Below are 15,258 nucleotides of genomic sequence, written 5' to 3'. Positions count from 1 at the left end.
CAGGGAAGATGGCTGGGCGCTGGGCTGGGGCAGCCAATCAGACCCACCCCGTTCTCTGGCTCCAGGAGGCTAGTGGTCACGTTTGGCTCATTTGCTCTTCACGGGCCCCCTCCCCAGGAGGAGGGGGGGAAGCACCAGGGGCCTGAGGCCAGGCCCAAAGTGAAGGAGCACTGGGAGGGAGACTCCCCCAGTGTCACCCCTGCAGCTGGAACGGGCAGCCAGCACCAGCAGCCTTTCCTGAGATGGTGGTGGGCGGCAGAGGCGGGCGGCTCTGTCCCCACCCTCTCCGTCACCGCCGCCTTCAGACGCTCAGTCCGTCAGCCCTCTCTCCCCTGGCTTCTCAGCCAGGGACCCAGGAGTCCACATCTCCGTCAGTGCACCCAGGCCAGGCCGGGGCTGGGGCTGGAGTGGCTGCCCTGGCCCGCCCCTGGGACAGGCGGGGCTGGCAGTCCGGTATGCTACATGGTGCAGAAAAAGTCCCCCGCGCTGGCCAGGGCATCAGGAGGTGGGAGGGTCCTGCCCCCCAAGTCCCCGACGTCCACCGGGCGGGTGCAGGCACCTAATTGGGCTCCATCTCCGGGGCCCCGCGGGCCCTGGGTAAGGGCAGGAGTCCCATGATGAGATTGTACAGGACCCTCCAGGGTGAGGGGCGGTGTCGCTGCTGCTCCTCTTGTCTCTAGGGAGAGAGAGAGAAGAGGAGGTTGGAGCGGGCTAGTGGCAGGGGAGGCACAGTCCTAAGAGCGATCTGCAGTCTGAACCAACCCTCAGAGCCTAGGTACTCTTGTCGTTAATTGGGCCCAAGTCCCAGTTCCTCGACCACCTGGGCTCATGTCACCACCTCAAGGGACGAGGGCATCCTCGTCTAGAGCAGAACAGGATGGAGAGGATGCAGACAAGACAGAATGCTCTCAGCACAGTGCTTGCTTGGAGCAGGGGTGCCCCTCGTCTCCAGTTTCCAGAAAGTCACCAAAGTCAGCCAAGGCTGGGGGTGGGGGAGGCGGCAGGGGAGTCTGGATGGCAGCCTGTCCCGCCCTCCCCTCAAAGGCTGGCAAGTGGGAGAGAAGGGAGCAGGGAGCCCACGGTCTCAGCAATTCTATTTTTCTTTTTTCATGTTTATTTTTGAGAGACAGACAGTTACAGAGACAGAGTGTGAGCGGGGGAGGGGCAGAGAGAGAGGGAGGCACAGAATCCGAAGCAGGCTCCGGGCTCTGAGCTGTCAGCACAGAGCCCTACGTGGTGCTCGAACTCACGAGCTGTGAGATCATGACCTGAGCCGAAGTCAGCCGCCCAACTGACGGAGCCGCCCAGCAGCCCCGGTCTCAGCAATTCTAGAACAATCTGTAAAAGGACAAGAACTGAGAACCACAGTTCACATTCTGTGTGGAGGCTGCGTGGAAACATATCCAGGCAAAGCTAACCCCCTGCCCTCCTCCCCAGTGACAGGATGAAGGCTTGGGGTGGCCTCCAGGCCCCTCTCAGTTCCAAACTGCTAGCAAAGCGAGAACAAAAGATACTACATACACGCAAAGAGTCCCCACCGGTAAAAATTAAACGTAAGCTGTAGCACTCTCCCGCTCCTATCCTGAGTGCATGGCCGGGCCCTGTGCTTAAAAGCAGGGCCCACCCAGTTTCAGCCCTATGAAAAGAGGAGAAAGCCATCTTACAGCTGAGGACAAGGTCAGAGAAGCCATCCTAATGATCCTAGTGGGTGCCAGGGTGTGGGATGCCTTGTACCAGCCCCTGCCGCCTCATTACTCCCTCCTGCAGCCAGGAGGTAGCAAAGGGGGCACGTCAGAATGACATTAGTTAAAAAGCCTACCAATGGCACACTGTTACAGGGTGCCACCTGGCACAGACATCTCTGTGAGCAAGCTGGCAATCATCTAGTAAAGCCGGGGGGGGGGGGGGGCGCAGCACCCGGGGATCTACCCTGGGGGTACACACAAGTGCACCAGAGATGGGCATCGTTTGGAAGACACCAAAAACACCACCAGCACCACCACCACCGCCAAAAAAAAAAACAAGCAACAAAAAAGGCCAGTAACATTTGAAACATTTTTTAAAATCCTAAATACCCACCAGTGAGAAAATGAACAAGGATACTATACGATCCGATAGAATGCTACACAGCAGCGAAAATGTATGAGCTAAAAGCTTCTTCGCCCCCATGGCTCAATCTCAAAGCACGATACAGGGAGGGGGAAAGTTTGGAGAGGAACACACCGTGTCGTGTACATTAAGCCAAAAAGCATCCTACCAACCTAAGCACTGTTTGTGGCCTGATAAATACGTAGCGAAAGAATCAGCACCCGGGGGGTCAGGGGACAAGCCAACTTGAGAGGTTTGCTTCGGAAAGGAGGAGAAGAGGGTCAAGGGAAGGGAACGAGGGGCTTCACAACATCCGGGTTTTGTTTTTCTTTCAATAAGCAAGCCGTGCGGGTGTAATGTTCGGATTGGACAGAGCCGGGTGGTGGGCGCGCTGATATTTGTTATTCTCTATTCTCCGCTGCAGGCTTCACAGATTTTGTTTTAGAGGCCGAGGTGTGGGCTTGGGGGCGGGGCGTCCCGCGGGGCGGGGCTCCAGGGCCCGCCCCCGGCCGCCCGGGAAGCCGGGTGACGCGCTGCCGGCCGCGCGCCGGCGGGTGGGAGGGGCGGGCGCGGCCGCGCCGCCGCTGCTGACTCACCGGCTATAAATAGCCCGGGATATATGAGCCGCTCCGCCGAGCGCCGCCCTCAGTCCCCGCGGCCGCGGGCCACGGGCGCGCCGCGGCGCTCGAGGCGGTCCGGGCCCCTGCCAGGGCTGTGCCCGCCGCGGCGCGGGCCCTTCGGCAGGTCCGCGGGCCCGCCGCCCCTCCCACCTGCCTGTCCCCGGCGCGACCCCGCCGCGCCGGGCGGCAGCTGCCGCACATCTGGCGGGGCGGCCCGCAGCCCCCTCCCGGGCGGGAAGTCCCACCTGCCGTCTTCCCCTCCCCCAGCACTCACCCGCCGCTCGTACAGCGCGTTGAGGTCGTCCGCCATCCGCCGCAGCTGGGCCCCGATCTCCCGGGCCCACTGCTCCTCCTCCCCCCGGACTCCCGGGGCTGCCTGGGTGGGGCCGCCCGCCAGGGCCCCCGGGGCGCTGGGCACCGGCGATTCCAGGTGCTGCTCTGCCGGCGAGAGTGAGGGCTGAGGACCTGGGGAAAGCCGGGGGGGGGGGGGGGGGGGGCGTGATCAGCACCCACCACCCCTCCAGGCCCTGAGGTGTTCCCGAGGGACCAATTAGCCAGGGCCCGCTTCTCCCTTTTCCAGCCTCCTGGTTTCCTTTCTACTCCCCGCCTCATTTCTAGCAATTCTGTTTTCCCCTCCTAAAGTCAGGTTTCTCAGCTTCTACTCCCCAGGCACCAGAAAGCAAGAAGAGGCCCGGAGGAGGCCTCTCTGGGGGCCACCTGTCTAGCCAGCTACCACCCCCACTACCCATGTTAGTCTGGAAGTCCTTCCTCTTATCCGACCTAACTCTTCCAAAACGGGACCAAATTTTGCCTGCTCCATTTACCAGACGGGGAAACTAAGGCCCACCCTAAGAAGTGGCCCAAGGTCACATAGGGATAAGGCGACTGACTACACCCAGTCACAAGCCTCAGGTCTCCTGCCCTCTCGTGTCCAACCACAGTGAAGCCACACCCCCCGGATGTGGCAGGGGCATGGAGACCAGAAGGCCAGACTGGCTGCCTCCGAGCTCGGGCCTGGCGGGGGCTGGGATTCGGGAGATGCCTTCCTGCCTCACCCCCTTCTGAGCAGCCCCGAAGTCTCTTCCTCCCTCCTTGCCACACCAGGTCCTGGTGTGAGGGATCTCTAAGGCCTAAGATCGGGGCCTCAGTTTCCACACCTGTGACTGTGGGCTTGAAACCGGGTCCCCTCTTGCCCCCGCTGCCTGCCGGGGAACTCAGCCGGGGAAGTTTTCTCTCCCCTGACCTCCCTGGGCTTCAGGCACAGGGTGCGGGGGTTGGGGTGGAGAGAGAAGCCAGGAGCGTCTTCCCTGCCACCGAGTGCGCTCCCTGCGATGGGGCGAGCAGGGCACCACAGGGTTAACAGCCCATCCGGCAGGGGACCTTTAACCCTTCCCTTCCCAAGACTCACTTTCCCACTCCCGCCTCCCCCACCCCCACTTTCCCCGCACAATGGCCCCTCCCCCTCTCCTCTCTCCACCCGGACTGCGGAGAGGGGCGGCCCTGGCCGGAGATGCAGATGAAGGCAAAAGGCCACCCTCCCCTAAGTCCTGAAGTGACAGTCCTCTCGCTCTGCCCACACTCTCCCCAACCACGGTCCTCTGGGAGGTTAAGGAGACCCAGACTAGGGGGGCGGCGGGGGGGGGGGGGGGGGGGGGGGGGGGGGGCGGTGCTGGGAAACAGCTGCTGCCCCAGGCCCGGAAAAGGCCGTGGGCTGCAACTCGGGGACTGCAGTCAGATTCCAGGAGGGACTTCCCACTCGGCCTCCCCCCTTCCTACCCCCCCCCCCCCCCCCCCCCCGCCCCCCAGCCTCCCACTCCTTCTTCCTGCTTCTTGCAACACAAAGACCACACTGGCCACACCCTCCCTGTGGCCCGGCCGGCTCGCCGCCTCCCCCCACTCGCTCCCACTTCTCCAGTCCCTCAGTGTCTCTTTCCCGGCTCCCAGCATCCCGGGGCGCCAGTTGTGGGGCGGCACTCACCGTCCGGGCGCGGACCTCGGGGCCGGCTGCGGGGACCCCCAGGCCAGCGGGGGCCCCCCAGGGCGGCGGTGACGGCGGGCGGGGCGGTGGGGGCGCAGAGGTAGGCGGCGGGCAGCAGGGCGGGGGCGGCGGGGGCGGCGGGCAGGCCGGGCTCGCAGAGGCCGCAGGACACGGCCGAGGGCACCAGGCGGCTGAGGGGAAAGGGGCGCGGGCCGTCGCGGGCCAGGCCCTCTACGGGCTCCGGGGAGCTGCCCTCCTGGCGTGCTCGGGCCATGGCGCTCCCTGGGGCCTGCAGGACAGGGGGAGAGGGGTGCGATCAGCGGGGAAGTGCAGAGGGCACCAGGGCCCCACGATACACACACCCTACCTGGGGGACACGGGACACCCCCTCTCCTGCACGCGGCCATCAGCACACTTCGGGGGGGGGGCAGGGAAGCCCAGGGATGGCTCCCACAGAACACAGGGCCCCGGATGGGGGACTGTAGGTGTGCCTGATGGCCCCACAAGACACACACCCACCGAGGGTCTGATGCGGGGCACCTGGCCGGTGGGGACAGCCTCCCGCGCACATGGTGATGGGCACACATGAGGGACAAGGAGGTACAGGATGGAGGCACAGCAAGTCCAAGGGCTCACGCGGGACCCAGATGGAGGGGTCTGTCAGGTGTGTGTGTGTGTATGAGAGCTGACAGCCTCACAACACAAACTCACCCAGCCTGGGAGTCCCCCGGGGTGGGGGGGCATGGCCTGGTGGGGCTAACTTCCGGAACACAGTGATGGGCACACACAGGGACTCATGCAGGACCCCAATGGAAGAGACCACGGATGGGTGCGAAAGGCCCACGGCACACAGATAAGGACTCACTCAGGACTGGCCAGCCTGACCTCCTCCCCCCTCATCTCCCACTTGCACAGAAACACCGAGATGGTTACGGTCTCCGACACTGCTACCCAGTGCGGGACGCACACACAGTGGCCACAACGTGGACATACAGACACTCAGATCGTCCGAAGGCGTAGACACACAACGCATACTGGCTGGCACGACCCGTCCCCTCCATCCCCGTACACACACACACACACACACACACACACACAGACCGCCAGAACCTCACATGCTGACCCACTGTTGACATGCCCGTGGACACACACACGCCACGCAGCCATCGAAAACACGGAAACACACTAAATACGCACTGCCAGACTTTGCAAACACACACGCCCCTCCCCCCCGCACACCCAAGAGGTAAGACCTACGCGCCCATCAACACGAAACACATCCACGGCCACATGCAGACCGACACGACCGAAACACGCCCCCTTGTCACCAACTCTCGGCCCCCAGGACACATGTACGTCGGGCCACCACAGGCACAGGTCACCGGACCCAGATGCGTCACCACACATGCCGGGCCACGGCCAGGGCCACGACCCACGGATGCAGGCGAGCAGACATCAACTCACCCTCCTCCGCCAACTGTCAGCCCCGGACACACACGCACACACCGCGGCCAACTCTAATCCCACACAGCCCTGGCAACGCACACCTAAAGCACCCACAGAAAACACTGGTCTCACGTGACCGACATAAACACTACACACGCAGCCCACATGACACACATGAGCCAGCCGATCACAGAGAGAAGCCCCTCAGACCCAGCGCGCGCGCGCGCACGCGCGCACACACGCACCTGGACAGAACACAGACACCGAGAGAACTCACACACGCGCCTGGACAGCACACAGACGTCGCATTCAGCACGCGCACCGTCACAAACGCTTAGCTGAGACACATGCCCTGGAGATGCACACACACGCAGTCACAGACAGTCCACACCGTGGACGCAAGCCCAGCACATGGGGCAAGCCACACACAGACGGACCCACAAACACAGCTCACTCTCGCAGCACACAAACACTCCGTCCACCCGCCGTGGCACGCGCAGGCGACACAGACCCACGGAGTCACCCCCACACAGCGCGCGCGCGCGCACACACACACAACTCTCACCGAGACCCCCCCCCCCCAGGTACAGCACACATAAACAACACCCACCCCTCCGGCAGGGCACACACAGAGCCTCGCATACATGAATGCACACGGGGACTCCAGCGCCCACGGCGACGGGCCACAGCTCCAACACTCCCCTGGACTGGCACCGCCACTCCCAGCAGACCCCAGCACAAACTCGGAGACAGGCACACGCACACACCCAGGCGAGACACCTGCAGATCCACAACCCCGCACACGCGCGCTCCCACGGCGGGCCCAGACTCCCCCCTCCGCTGTCACAGCACCCCCCCCCCCACCCCGCCGCCGCCACGTGCGCCCGCCCCGCCCGCCAGGCGAGCGCGGGGCCAATAACCGGCTGTTGCTGGGGCGCAGCCCCCGCCCGTAGGAGCCGCAGACTCCACGGCCCGCGTGCCGCCCCCTGTCGCCGCCCCCAGCGGGCGCGCGCCTGGGGTGTGGCCGCCCCGACAAGCCGGGCCCCCCCCCCCCACGCCCGCCCCTCCCGGACTGCGGGGGCCGGGGCAGTCGGGGTCGACTCACTTCCCCGGGCCCGCACTGGCCGCCAGGGGGCGCTGCCGAGCCCGCACCCCATTGTTTGTAAACAAACCCGCCAGACCGCTGAGGCACCTGCGCTCCCGGACCCTTAGCGCCTCCCGCCCAGCGACCCCAGCCCAGGGTCGCTGGTGGGGTGGAGGGCGGGGAGAGAGGGAGGCACGCCGTGGGGATGCAGCGCGCCCCCACTGCTCTCCCAGCGCACTCCTGCCACCTCCTCCAGGGAGCCCACCCGGCCTGGCCAATCGCGGCCAGCGAGGACTCGGGGTGCGCACACTCACCCCGGGGGCATGAACACGCCGGAGGGGGCGGCGATGGGGGGGCGGGCGGCTTCCTTCAAGAGGGCGCGCCCGCCGAGCGCCGCTCGCTGCGACGGCTGCTGCTGCTGCTGCCGCGGCCGCTGCTACTGCTGCTCTAACTACAGTGGCGGCTGCTGTGGCTGTGGCTGCCGCTGCTCCTGCTCCGGCTGCAGGCGCGTCCGCGTCGTGGCCGCCGCTGCCGATTTTGCTGCCGCCGCCGCCGCCGCCGGGCGCCCGCTCGCATGTGGCTCGCGCCGCGTCTCAGGCCGCCCGGCGGATCCCCGGCCCGCTCGGCGGCCGCCCCGCCCCGCCCCGCCCCGCCCCCGCCCCCGCCCCCGCCCGGCGGGTCCCACGCCCCGCCCCCGCGTGACGCCACGGCCCCGCCCGCCCGCCCGCCCGCCGCGGACAAGTCGGGACTTGCAGGCGCGCGCCGCGCCCCCTACCTCCGCGCGGGGGTTTCCCTGCAGCCGGGGGCGGGGCAGTGCCCGGCCCCGGGGAGAGGGGGACCGAGGCGCGCGGACGGGGGCCCCGCCCAGACAGCGGGACAGCCGGACACCCACGCTGACACACTGACACACTGACTGAGACCCACAGACCCACGCGCCCGGAGACGTGTACGCGGGCTGACCGACTGGCGCTCCGGGGTACACAAAGTCACGTGCTGACAGGGCCACGGGGACACGCCGACTCGCAGGCACACGGCCACGCACAGACGCACACCCTGGGCGGGGGCGTGGATGTGCAGACTCCCACACCGGGGCACACACACACTCCCACACCCAGGCACAAACGCGTAGTCCGGCTGGACGAGAGGGTCACAGGGACACGCAGACCGACACGATGGCGGGGGTGTGTTGCACAAGCACCCGCACTGATGAGCGCATCCAGACCCACAAACTGTGTTCACAGACGTCCCCACGGAACAGGCACCCACAACACACACACACACACACACACACACACACACACACTCATAGGCTGAGAGCTTCTCAGGACGTACGCTCGCTTCCTGATAGGCGCAGCGGGACATACACACACACACCTGTCACAGGGACACCTGGACACACAGCGCGATCTAGGTGACACTCCCACTCCTACAGGGACACACGCAAACACGCCCACACCAACTCACAGCTGGCACGTTACAACTGTCAGAAATGGACTTTCACAGACACAGATCGAGTTAGACATCAACAAAAATTGACCCCCGATACGGTCACAAAGTCACACCTGTAAAAGGTTCCCGGTAACTGGCCCACTGACAGGACACACTCTGGAGCATGCACACCTAGCCACACTTGCCACAAATCTGACGGGGCACCCAGGGAAGAAGGAAGCCCCAGGCACCTGACGGGGACATGCCCGGGCAGCCCCTGCACTGAGGTACACCCCTGCCCTCTGGCTTTCACTTCCCTTTCTCAGTTTCTCTTTGTCATTCTTGCCCTCTCTTGGACTTGGTGACCCCCTATCCTTCCTCCCCCCGCCACCCCCCCTCCCGCCTCCCGCCAAGGGCTCCGGAGCTCTGTCTCCTGTACACCTTCAGTTCCCTCTATGTCCCCCCCCACTCAGGGCCAGTGGCCTCTGAGTGTCCAGCACTGGGCTGGCTGAGAAGGATGCCAGACGCGAGCAAAGGTGGGCTTCTCCAGGTTCTCAAAGGTGGTTCCCCCCGGGGGCCAGGTCCCTCCGTTTCCCAGGAGAAACAGGAAATGCACATCTCCTGTGAAATCTCCTGACTTGAGATATTGGGGCGTTGGGGGGCGCCTGGCTGGCTCAGTCCGAAGGGCAAGCAACTCTTAAGCTCCAGATCATGAGTTCGGGCCCCACATTGGGTGTAGAGCTTACTCACTAAATAAATAAATACTGGGGACTAATTCAGCCTTCCTTCCCTTCCTTCATTCATTCGTTTCCCTTTTCTTCCTCCCTTCCAGTGTTTTTCAAACTGGGGATCATGAGCAAACCATGGATTGTGAAATCACTTTTGTGGATCTTGTTTTTACTGAACTTTATTGAGCTGTATTTATACGTAATTAACTTCACTCTTTTAGGTGTAAGGCTTGGTGAGTTGTGACTAATGTATGCTGTGTGTAAATGTGCGTGCACCACCGCAATCAAGATTCAGAACATTTCTTTTTTTCCATTTTTTAAAGTTTATTTATTTTGAGAGAGGAGAGAGAGGACGAGTAGAGGAGGGGCAGAGAGAGAGGAAGAGAGAGAGAATCCCAAGCGGGCTCTACAAATCAGCGCAGAGCCCAATGCCGGGGGTTCGAACTCACAAACTGTCAGATCATGACCGAACCAAGAGTCGGATGTTTAACCCACTGAGCCGCCCAGGCACCCCAAGATCTGGAACATTTCTATCACCCCAAATACTCCCCTGGTGCCCCTTTATAGCCAATCCTTTGACTTGTGACTTGAGTGGCTCATGACCAGACTTAAAAAAGAAAGAAAGAAAGAAAGAAAGAAAGAAAGAAAGAAAGAAAGAAAGAAAGAAAGAAAGAAAGAAAGAAAGAGAAAGAGAAGAAAGAAAGAAAGAAAGAAAGAAAGAAAGAAAGAAAGAAAAGAAAAGAAAAGAAAAAAATATCATTTAAAACTATCGTGAAGTCAAAGGAAAATGTTGCTTTGTGAAAAATTTCTTTATACATCCGGAATACATACCAGGTCACAAAGAGTGTGTGTTTCTGACCGTAAACCAAGTTTAAAGGTGTTTGAGAAAAGCTGCTTTAGACCTTTATGAAATGAGATCATGCATGGGAGTCAAGTGAGTGCAGCGTCTGACACATAGTGAGCACCTCATAAATGTTAGCTCTTATCACTAGTAATACTAATTATTGTCCGTGTTTGAGCTGTGCCTGGCAAACCCAGCCCTGGGCTAGCTCACAGTCTGTCCTTGCTTACAGATCTGTCCCCTCCAGCTGCCTCATCTAACACTGGACACCAGGAAGCCAGATGTGTTGGAATGTTAGAAAACAAAACAAAACAAAACAAAACAAAACAAAACAAAACAAAACAACCGAGTGTGACAATTGGTGGGGAGAGAGGTGTGGGCCAAGAGTTTACCAGGCCATCAACATGGTCACCTGTTAAGATCCTTCCCATTGTCTAGTCCAGATCCTGTCCCAAATGCTGGCATCCTATCACCCCGGACCAGGGGTCTCAACCTCAAGAGCCATCGTTAGATAAGTGAGAGAAGTGCCTCCAGTGTAAGGCAACAGGGAGTAGTGAGGACTGTGGCTAAGTGAAGCAGGTGTTTTCCTTCTAGAGGCGTAACAAACTGCATGGGCAAAGAAAAATAAAGTTTGTGACTGGCTGGGAGGGCTGCCTTTTTGAGAGCCCCCTATCCTAGGGGCCCAGGGAAGGAGAAGTCCCCACCCACCTCCACCTCTACCTGGTCTCCTGAGGGACCAAGGGACTCTGTCTTCTAAGTTCCTGGAAGAGCATTCTGGGTCTCCTTCCAGCCCTGCCTCTGGTCCCTGCTCCCCTGGATAGGAGACAAGGGTCTATTTTTTTGGGGGGGGTGGAGTGGGGAAGGGACAAGGGTCTCTTAAGATGGGAGGAGTCACCCACACCTCTGATAGAGAAACAGAGATACAGACGGAGAGAGATACTGACAGAGAGAGACAGGAAGACTCAGCTCAGGGAAGTGGAGAAAGTCAGAGACTGAGGGAGGGGTCAGAAGGAGAGAACATGAGAGGGCTCAGGGGTGGGGTGGTCGACAGGGGACAGAGCGGGCCAGGCTTGGCACAGACCAGGGTTTCTCCACCTCCTCTCTGTTTGGGGCCAAATAGGATTCCTTAGCATGGAGGCTGTCCCGTGATTTGTAGGGCCCTCAGTGACCTCCGTGACCCCTACCCACTAGACGCTAGAGCACCCCACCCTTTGTGACAATCACCAAATGTCTTCAAACATTGCCAAATATCGCCTGGGAGGCAAAATCACCCCTGTCTGAGAGCCGCTGGCTCAGGGAAATCAGTCAGGATCCCCAAAGCTGTGCCCCCCTCCCCCCGAGCCTGCTTGCAGAGCTCACCAAAGAGAATGGACTCTGGGTCTCCATGGCCCGAGTTAGGATCCCCAGCTCTGCCCACCTCTTAGCAGTGTGGCCCTGGGCCTGTGGTCTGGTGTCTGAGCCTCAATTTCCTCATCTTTGAGTTGGGACAGCACAGGCCCCCGCCTCATAGGATTTTGAAGAGTAAGAAGGCCAAAAAAAAAAGAGGGGGGGGGCCGCCTGGGTGGCTCAGTCGGTTAAGCGTCTGACTTCGGCTCAGGTCATGATCTCACGGTTTGTGAGTTCGAGCCCCGCGTCGGGCTCTGTGCCGTCAGCTCAGAGCCTGGAACCTGCTTCAGATTCTGTGTGTCTCTTTCTCTCTCTCTGCCCCTCCCCCCACTTGTGCTCTGTCTCTCTCTCTCAAAAATAAATAAATGTAAAAAAAAAAAATCAAAAAACATAAATAAAGCTCTGAGGCCTAGTGGGTGATTAATGATACATGTTACCCATCATTAATACTGCCAGTGTGGGAGTCCATTGACTCTGAGAATCCCAAACAAGGATCTCAAGCTGAGACTCTCAGGTTGGGGCAGGGGTCTCAGACCAGTGGCCACCACTGGTGGCCACAGGCCAGCCACTGATGCGCTTTGCTTGACCTGCACGGTTTCTCATCTTGAATATGAATGCCTCAGGACATCTGGCTGGCGCCGTGGGTAGAGCAGGTGACTCTCGGTCCCCGGGGGCCTGAGTTCGAGCCTCACCGTTGGGCATAGAGATTACTTACAAAATAAAAACGATTAAAAAAAAAAAAAAAAAAAAAAGCTGTGCATCAGAAGGCCTCTCGAAGGGACATTCAGCACCGTGACGTGATAAAGCACCCAGACTCTGGAGTCGGGCCGCCTGGGTTCAAATGATGACCTTGAGAAAGTAGCTTCCTCCCTCTGATTCCTCCTCTGTGCAAAGAGGGTCACCATGGGACCCAAAATGAAATGTGGGGATTGCGTGGGTTTCTGTTTGTCGCGCACCTAGAACGGGGCTCCCCCCCCCCACACACACACTCCGTGGTTGCTTCCGTGGGAAATACTGGTTAAAGAAAATAGATAAAATAGATGGCCCCGCTGATTTCCTGCAGACCCACTACCTTCCCCAGGATCTTGTATGCCGTGCTGGGTAAGTAGATTTCTCAGCTCGGGGAGAGGGAGTTGGGAAGGACTTAACTTTTCACTGCAGGGGCTGAGTCCTGGCCTTCCACGGTGGGGAGGGGGGGGGGGGGGCTCCTGGGTTCCCGGGTGCAGCCGGCCTCCCAGGCCCGGAGGCTGGACCGGAGCCGGGTGGGGGCTGGGCGGGGGCGCCGGTGTCCGCAGGGTCCGAGCGGCCGGCGCGTGTGAAGTTTACCGCTCCCCGGCGGGGCGGGGGCCGCGCGCTGTTGCTGGGGTCTGCGGGGCCTGCCTGCGCCCGCGCCCCCCCTCCTTCCCGGCCAGCCAGTGAGCGGTACCCGCCGCCGTTGCCAGGGGAAACTCGCCGCCCCGTTACCCAGCAACAAGCCTGGCCCAACCAGGCGCGAGGACCCCCCAGGCCCCGCCCGCCGCTGCCCACCGCGTGCCCAATGCCAGGCGGGCAGAGCCGGCCCGGCTCCCGGAGACGGCGAGCGCGCTCATTGGCCGCCGCCGCGCCCGCCCGCCCGGATCCGGGGGAGCCCTTGGCGCGGGGGGCGGGGAGCCGGGCCCCGGGGAGCTGCCGGGCGCACGGCCTGCAAGCCTGCGGCCGGGCTGGGGTGAGGCCCGGGCTGGGCACCGTCCCATCCCCTCCCCCTCCACCCCGCCCCGCACTCTCGGGCGAGGATGGGCACGCGGGATGGGCTGGAAACAGGGGCCGCGCATCCCGTCCCTCCACCCCACCGGGAAGGTACGCAGGAGTTGGCCTTGTGAAAACAGGGACCACGCGTTCCCCTCCCAGAGGAGAACCTGGGCGCCCTGACCCCACGAGGGCAAGGGCTGTTTGTCCTCCGCCACCCCCCCCCCCAAACCGGAGTCAGGCATATTGAAAAAGAAGCTGACGATTCCCTGTTCCTCCGAAAAGGACCCAGCGTCCTGACCCCATAAAGACAGGAGTGCCCCCCCCCCCACTGCCTCCGCCCTCTCCAAAGGACCCAGGCATGCCCATGCCCTCTGTGACATCAAAGATATGAGCCCCTTCACCCCAGGGGATGTTAGTTTCCAAGCCCCAGGAAACAAGGGCTGAGGGTGCCCCCGAAAGGGGACTCCAGACCTGCCTGATGCTGTGAAAGTTAGGACACAGCATCCCAGCTCCCCTCCCAAACAGGGACTCAGGCCTTTGGACCTCAGGCCCTGAGATGCCTTAGAGCCCCTGGGCCTCCGGGGCCTCCGTAGTGGTACTGGAAGACCCCTCCCCCCAACAGGCACCAGACCCTCAGGTGTCTAACTCATCCAGATGACCACCTGCTCAGACCCAGGGTGCAGACCGCTCGTTTCCCTCCCCTCTGAGTCCTTTTCCCCCAGGGTCCAGCTTGGTCATCTCCCAAGACCCAGGCATCTGACCCCACAGCTGCCCTCTGTACTCCCTGGCACTCACCGCCCCCCCCCAGCCCCCCTCCCCCACACCAGGGTCCCAGGCCTCACAATGCCAAGGACCCGGGAGTCTAAGCCCCAAGTGTCTCAGACACCCTCCTCCCAAACACCTGCCCAGGTGACCCAGGACCTCACAGCGCTGCAGGGGGCCTCTTCCCAGTTCCAGGACCCTGGGACGCCCTGGCCCCCAGGTCTGGAAGTTCCAGCCTTCCAGTGCCTTTAGTTGGCCACCAGGGATCCAGGGCTGGGAGCCTCCGGCTTCAAGGGACCCTGATGTGAGTCCCCAGGCCACTCCAGAGAGGCTCAGATTCCTCAGTCCCCACCCCGGAGAGACCCACGGAGCAGAACACCTAGCTCCAGACCCTGGTGAGCCCAGGTGCGGCCTGCCCCTACCCCGGTACCTGGAGGGGGGGGGGGGGGGGGCGGAGTCGAGGATTACTCAGCCTCCAGAATGAGGCGATGACATCATCCTGGGGGGGGTTGACTAATGGCCGCGCTGGGGGGGGGGGCGGGGAAGTTTACCCGGTAACAGCGGCTGCCGCATGGCCCCGCCCCCCCGGGAAAGGCCGGGAGCGGCAGGCATAAGCACACACACACACACACACACACACACACACACACACGCGCACACACACACAAACCCACTCAGCACACTCGCCCCCTCCAGCATCCCACGCTGCACACATCTCACTGGGGCAAGGGCAGGGATGGGGGCAATGTTTGTGTGACTGTGTCTGTGTGCTGGAGGGTTCTCTGGAGGTCCGCGGGGTCAGCGGCTGTGGGTCAAGGGGTTGACCTAGGAGGATGGTGGCTGTGTCCGGGTGCCTCGCGTGGGTGTGTGTGGCTGTGGGCGCGCTATCACGTGTGGGTCGGTTGTGGGTGTCCATCAGACGATGCTGGTGGTTAGCACGCTGCGTGTGTCCCACTGGGTGGCTGTGGCTGTGGGTCAGTGTGCTACCGCAGGACGTCCTGGCGTGCTGTGTACGGGTGTGACGGGTGTATCTGTGCGTTGTTGCGGTCCATGTGTCGTCTGGTGCAATGTGCTCGTGTGCAGGGGACATTGGGATTGTGTGCGTGTTAGTGGACATGCTTGTGAAAGGGCTGTGTCACTGCGCCCGCGTGTTAGGGGATGCATCGGTG

At 61.9% G+C, this 15,258-nt stretch overlaps 3 protein-coding genes across 5 annotated transcripts in view; 2 read left to right on the top strand and 1 right to left on the bottom strand.

The window, feature by feature from the left end:
• Positions 1-472: 472 nt before the first annotated feature.
• BBC3 (BCL2 binding component 3) lies at positions 473-8,843 on the bottom strand. Of its 3 annotated transcripts, none has more exons than XM_042919946.1 (4): positions 8,779-8,843; positions 4,687-4,975; positions 2,983-3,173; positions 473-676 (listed from the first exon to the last, which is right to left on the bottom strand). In XM_042919946.1, the coding sequence occupies exons 2-4, from the start codon at positions 4,958-4,960 to the stop codon at positions 560-562; spliced, it is 582 nt and encodes a 193-aa protein (XP_042775880.1). In that variant the 5' UTR covers positions 4,961-4,975; positions 8,779-8,843; the 3' UTR covers positions 473-559. The 3 variants fall into 3 exon arrangements, with proteins under 3 accessions (XP_042775880.1, XP_042775879.1, XP_042775878.1); XM_042919945.1 differs by lacking the exon at positions 8,779-8,843 and adding an exon at positions 7,531-7,798; XM_042919944.1 differs by lacking the exon at positions 8,779-8,843 and adding an exon at positions 5,398-6,670.
• The window catches only part of LOC122208892, a 9,722-nt gene continuing 2,027 nt past the window's right edge, over positions 7,564-15,258 (top strand). The window contains exons 1-2 of the mRNA XM_042920349.1: positions 7,564-7,832; positions 14,246-14,484. Of these exons, the coding sequence (XP_042776283.1) occupies positions 7,564-7,832; positions 14,246-14,484 (508 nt within the window). The remainder of the gene's footprint in view (positions 7,833-14,245; positions 14,485-15,258) is intronic.
• CCDC9 (coiled-coil domain containing 9) overlaps positions 14,430-15,258 on the top strand; it is a 22,963-nt gene continuing 22,134 nt past the window's right edge. The window contains exon 1 of the mRNA XM_042919478.1: positions 14,430-14,494. The gene's annotated coding sequence lies outside the window, so the exon portion shown is untranslated. The remainder of the gene's footprint in view (positions 14,495-15,258) is intronic.

Source organism: Panthera leo, chromosome E2, assembly GCF_018350215.1.
Source record: "Panthera leo isolate Ple1 chromosome E2, P.leo_Ple1_pat1.1, whole genome shotgun sequence".
Taxonomy (NCBI): domain Eukaryota; kingdom Metazoa; phylum Chordata; class Mammalia; order Carnivora; family Felidae; genus Panthera; species Panthera leo.
The sequence above is the reverse complement of the archived record's forward strand: the minus strand, read 5'-3'. Positions and strand labels throughout refer to the sequence as shown.